The following is a 5,875-nucleotide window of genomic DNA, read 5'->3' as shown; positions in this document are numbered from 1 at the left end:
GCTGCAAACCAATCTCGGGGACGGACGCACCCGAAGATGCGTTTCTGCGTCAACATATTGAACGGTAGCCGATTAAGGGCCCAGTTCAAAAATCGCAGATCCAAGATTGGCCGTAACCCACTGCCTTTCTTGGGTACAATGAAGTAAGGGCTGTAAAACCCCGACCTCATATCGGCTGGAGGGACCGGCTCTGTCGCATCCTTTGCCAGTTGGACTGCAATCTCTGCCCGCAGAACAGGGGCATCGGCCGCCCTCACTGTAGTGAAGCGGATACTGCTGAACTTGGGCTGGCGCCGGGCGAACTGAATCGCATAGCCGAGGCTGATGGTCCGCAGAAGCCAACGAGACGGGCTGGGTAGCGCTGACCAAGCACCCAGAAACCGTACAAGCGGGACCACAGCCGTACCCGCAGTGGGGCAGCGAGGTGGAACACAGGGACCCAACTTGGGTGGCTTGTGAGCGAGCCGGAGAGAGGTGTGAGTGTGGGGTGCAAGGCTCACCTGGTTCCACGGGTTGGCAGAGGGTGCGTGAGTAGGGCCTTTGTTGACGCTCTCGAACCGCCTGCTGCTGCCGGCTGGCGAAGGAGGAGGATGAGTGAGGTCCGGCGTTAGACCGTCCGCAACTCTCCGTGCCCACCTGGGACCCAGAGATAAAGGAAACTGCTCTTTTGTCGAGAATTTGGGTACCATCGGCCGTGAGGCCAACGGCGGGAAAAAATTAAACAAAAGATTCTCCACCCGGCCCTCCTCCAGGGGAGGGAGTGGTGCGTTCACCATCTCCCGAAGAGCAGATCCTTCCACCTCTGGGTTGCCTGTCTCAGGGCCGCCAGGTTTGACGGGGGCCTGGACAGGTGGGGCGGCCCGCCCACGCCTGGCTCCACGACTCCGCTATGCTGAAGGCTGCTGCGGATGTGGCGCAGGGGCAGACGCGGGGGCCCGCCCTCGGCGACGAGCAGGCTGGGGCGCTGCAGCCGGCGGACGGGTGGAGGCAGCAGCTGCCCGCCGGGGCAGGATGTGTCGGATCGCCTCAGTCTGCTTCTGGGCAGCCGAAAACTGCTGGGCAAAGCTCTCGACTGCGTCGCCGAAGAGGCCGGTCTGGGACACAGGGGAATTGAGGAACCGAACCTTGTCTGTGTCCCTCATGTCTACCAGACATGGACCACAAGCGTGGACATCGCACGACCCAGAGAACTCGCGGTGACCTTTGTCGCTCGGAGCACAAGGTCAGTGGCGGTTCGGAGCTCTTTTAGAACTTCCGGATCATGACCACCCTCGTGCAGGTCCTTCAGTGCCTTAGCCTGGTGCACCTGCAGTAACGCCATAGCGTGTAAGGCGGAAGCAGCTTCCCCGCAAGCCGTATTGGCACTGCCGGTTAGACCAGACTAATGCCTACAGGCCCGGGAAGGAAGTACCGGGTCTCCCTGCCAGGAAGAGGCGGACTTAGGACATAATTGCATCGCTACCGCCCGCTCCACCGGGGGGATAGCCGAATACCCCTTCACTGCACCGCCGTTGAGGGTGGTGAGGGAGGAGGAGCCCTCCAGCCAGTTTCTGGTAGTAAAAGGTGTCGTCCACGACCTGGTGAGCTCGTCATGCACTTCCGGGAAGAAAGGCACTGGGGTGGGTTTCCACTCGAGCCCGACCCTTTCGGTGGCCCGGGAAAGCATAGCTGTCATCTCCGGATCCGGTTCAGGCTTTACCACCATCCCGGAGGGCGGCAGCGCAGCCGAATCTTCATCGGACAGCTCTCCCTCCGATGCTGAGATCGACATCTGGTCGGAGGGAGGCCCACTGGATACCGCTGATACGCTCTTTAAAGAGGGCCCAGCGCGTTCCGTGGGTCGCTCCACTGGATTGAAGGTGCAAGAGGAGTGATGATCCCCAGAGGGTTGGTTCCCTGCGGGGTTTGCCATCACTGTAACCCTCAAACCGCCCGCGCTACTGCAGGAAGTGGTTCTCGTCTGTCCACCAGAACGAGCCCCAGATCGCGGCAACGGGACTCTGCCCCCTTGCGAGTAGTGGAGCCTGATTCGCAGCTCCGAGATGGTCATGTTCCCGCAATGAAGAGAGCATGCTGAACTCGTAGTTCTCGAAATGAATATAGAGCAGAACGATGTTGTCGCTCGACTCTGAAGCGAAAAGCTGGTATGCATTGTACCTGTTGCCTTATTATACTCATGCTGTGATCAGCGGCAGTAATTGCATGCCAATGAGCATTGGCTCGTTTAGTTACACTTGAAGCAGATTGGTCTATCGAAGCGATATCCCAATTCGTCGGTCACCGACGTGACTCGGAGTGACCGACTGAAAGGGAATGGTACAGTTCGCTTGGAACTTCAACCGAGGTGGTACTGAAAAAAGTACCAGGTACTGTACCCAGTGGAAAACCCCCCAAAAGTGAACCATACCGTGCCGTACCATGCAGTAGAAAAGTGCCATTGGTGTTGTTTCCAAACAAAAGGAAATATATCGGTATCAGCATCGGCTTTCGGCCGAAATGAGTTGAAAAATATCGACATATCGGATATACTGTACTTATATACTTGTATATACTTATATCTGACTAATTTCATTCTGGGCCAAAAGCTTTAGCCCCCATTCTCTCTCCAGAGAGGTCGCCTGAATCAGCAGTACATTTTAGGCCTCATCTGGCAAATAAAAATCCATTAGCTCCCTTTTGATCCAGGAAAGTGGATCATAATGGTGGAGGAGGATTTCAATGCGAAAAGCTTGCTTTGTCCCTCAAATGAAAATATATGAAGTCACAAAAAGTATTTTCCATTAGTGTTTTGACAGTGGCGAGGGATGAGGGTATAAGCAGCACTTAGAGTTAATGGCTGGATGAAAATGGGAATTTGGGGACTAAAAAGTTAATATAATATCTCATGATATTGAGATCTGGTGACTGGGGCTGTTTTTTAAAAGCAGGACATCCTGTAGAGATCTCTTTAATTTCTCAATTTGTTATCTTGCATAAAAAAAGACCAAAGACCAAGAGACCAAATTTCACATTTCAAAATGAACTCAAACATTTCTCATCAGATTACTTTAAGACCAAATGATATAAATTATGATATCCACATTCATTTTATCGTGCTATTCTCTATCAACAAAGTTGATACTTAAATGAAACCCCATTCAGTTACCAGCAACCTTTGAGTAATACAATTGCTCTCTGTGTTTGTTAGTCACCTACAATCTGATGTGTTTTGAGCTAACATTAGCCTAGCATAGTTCTGATTTGCCATTTTCTGACCTCATTCCGTAATGCTTCCAGGAAAGATCTTACAGTTGTTTCAGGAAAGCACCGTGTAAGAGATACCATGAGCTGCTGAGACTGATATCATTGTAGTAGGTTGAGAGTTAAGATCTGTGGTTTGGTGTATGTCTGTCTGGATTCTATGGCATTTCTTCCTGCGCCTGTCTGTCTGAGTCTTGTAATCTGTCTGTCTGAACGCATAGGTACGTGGAGAGAACATGCACCTGCAGCTTGTTTCCTGCCAAAATCTGTTCTGTGCACACACACACACACATTCCTTTAGTTGCTGATCCAGCCATGCGGTCCACTCGGCAGACGTCCATGTAGTCTATTTGTCTGTCCGCTAGTGTCAGGATGTCTGCTAGACTGCTGGAAGCCTTTTTCCTTTTGTTGCAGGCTAAGCGCTCTTGATTGTCAACACACACAAAAAATGCATTTACTGTATATTTGTATTAAGTAATAGAGTATGATTAAAAGGCTAAAAGATTAAATATTAATACAATAAACTCAAATTTTATTCAGTTTTGTCTATAAAAGTTAATCTTTTCTGACCAAATAATTAGAAGCTCCACAGTGGAAGCTCTGCAGTATATTATTTTTTTACTAAACATTATGGCGTACAGTAGTGGGTCATACAGCTGTTTTATGCATACCAATATATATATTGCCTACTGCATAATGCATAAATAGCAAGCATAGTATGGTAGTATGTTATTCTAAATATAGCCAGTGTGGTTAATGACCTGGAGGCAAAGTCAGCAATTATTTTTAACATTTTATACATGCAGGTACATACATATTTTATACTTACATTTTGATTAGACTGCTAAAAGTTGGAATAGTTTTACACAAAATGTGATTATAAATGCAAAATGTGCGCATATATTATTTATTCAACCTGCAACAGTAAAGTTATTTAGCAATGTAGCTTGCTGCTCTTTGAAATGTTGAATATTGTATATAGTATAATTTGAACACTGTAAGCAATACTTGCATTCTGAGACAATTAGGTGGAAATGAACATCAATCTTGTTTTTTCTACTCTGTCCTCTAGACAAACCAGGGAACAAGAAACACCCCCAGACTTCTTCTACTTCTCTGACTTTGAGCGACACAACGCAGAGATCGCTGCATTTCATCTGGACAGGTAAGAATAAAACACCTACAGAGAGAAAGAGAGAGTTTTTGCAGGGCCAAGTGGTCAGTTGTGAGAGTTTCGGGAAGTTGTTTCCAGTTTCTATTGGCTATATACCTTATTTTCTTGTATGTCTTTCTGTTTAAGAGACAAACTGGTACCATCTGAATAACAATGAGATCATGTGACCTTAAGCATTGCCAAGAGTTTATGCTTAGCATCCCACTGTGTTTACTTTGTGTTTACTCGGCCTTTATCTTCGTTTGACAGAAATGTGTTTAGACATGACAGGTCTGGGAATTTATTTTAAGGTGTCTGACCTTAATGATATAGGAATATTAGATTGCCAGTATATTGGACAATGTCATAATTATTGTCGGAACTTTAAGTTGTATTTTCCATTATTTCAGTTCCCCCCCCCATTATTCTTGGCACTGTGCTTACTAGTTAGCAAAGTCAAGCATTATTATTACTACTGCTCATGGCTATGGATTCAAAATAACTTAATTAACTAATTATGTTTTGTAATTACTTTTAAGTAAATATTATTATGTTAAATGTTATTATTAATAATAATAGCAATGGTAACACTTTACAGTAAGGTCCCATCAGTTAAATTTAGTTGATGCATTAACTAAAATGAACTACCAAAGAGCAATTCATTTGTTACAGTGTTTATTAATCTTTAATTAAAGGGGTCATATTTTGTGGGAGAGCATTATTTTGTGTATTTGGTGTAGTGAAATGTGTTTATGCGGTTTAAAGTTTAAAAAAACACATTATTTTCCACATACTTTACATTATTGTTTCTCCTCTATGCCCCACCTTTCTGAAACGCGTCGATTTTTACAAAGCTCATCGGTCTGAAAAAGTGAGGTGTGCTTTGATTGGCCAGCTATCCAGTGCATTGTGATTGGCCGAATACCTCAAGCGTGTGACGGAAATGTTACGCCCCTCACCATACTGTTGATGCCTTGCATCGTGCCGCGTAACCATATAACCTGTCTACATTTGTGATCAGAGAAATAACAAACAACAGCTGCTACTCTACACTGCCCTAAACTCGCGTTTTAATCATTAGTGGCAAATCCTTTAAATTAAAACGTACTTACAGACTGAGTCAGTGTAACGGGGCTGACGAGACGTGAGACGTATGGATCCATCTGCAAGCTTTTATTAAAGAGACGTGGTATAACAGGCAGGGTCGAACAATGGCAAACAGGTATATGGCGGGCAAAAACACAAGAATAGTCCTAGGGCTAGCGTAGGGCACTGATAGGCAGACAGAATCACAGGGGCGAGACGAGAGGGAAAAATCCAGGAAAACAGGCAAAGATCAGAAACCGCAAAAGCAGGCAAGGCAAAACAAGGAAAACATGAAGACTCGGAAAGGGGTACAGGCTAAACAATACTCAGAAGAGAATGGTGGTTTGAGTGGGTGTTATATAGTGAGTGAGGTGATAAGAAACAGCTGTGTGCAAT

General features: G+C 46.3%; 1 protein-coding gene across 1 annotated transcript in view; it reads left to right on the top strand.

Annotated features, from left to right (window-relative positions):
* Nucleotides 1-5,875, top strand: part of LOC107555651 (extracellular serine/threonine protein kinase FAM20C-like) — a 70,131-nt gene that overhangs the window by 49,024 nt on the left and 15,232 nt on the right. The window contains exon 4 of the mRNA XM_016238515.1: nucleotides 4,313-4,405. Within this exon, the coding sequence (XP_016094001.1) occupies nucleotides 4,313-4,405 (93 nt within the window). The remainder of the gene's footprint in view (nucleotides 1-4,312; nucleotides 4,406-5,875) is intronic.

Source organism: Sinocyclocheilus grahami, unplaced genomic scaffold (genome assembly GCF_001515645.1).
Source record: "Sinocyclocheilus grahami isolate Dianchi unplaced genomic scaffold, SAMN03320097.WGS_v1.1 scaffold542.1, whole genome shotgun sequence".
Taxonomy (NCBI): domain Eukaryota; kingdom Metazoa; phylum Chordata; class Actinopteri; order Cypriniformes; family Cyprinidae; genus Sinocyclocheilus; species Sinocyclocheilus grahami.
This window is presented reverse-complemented; position numbering and strand designations above follow the sequence as displayed.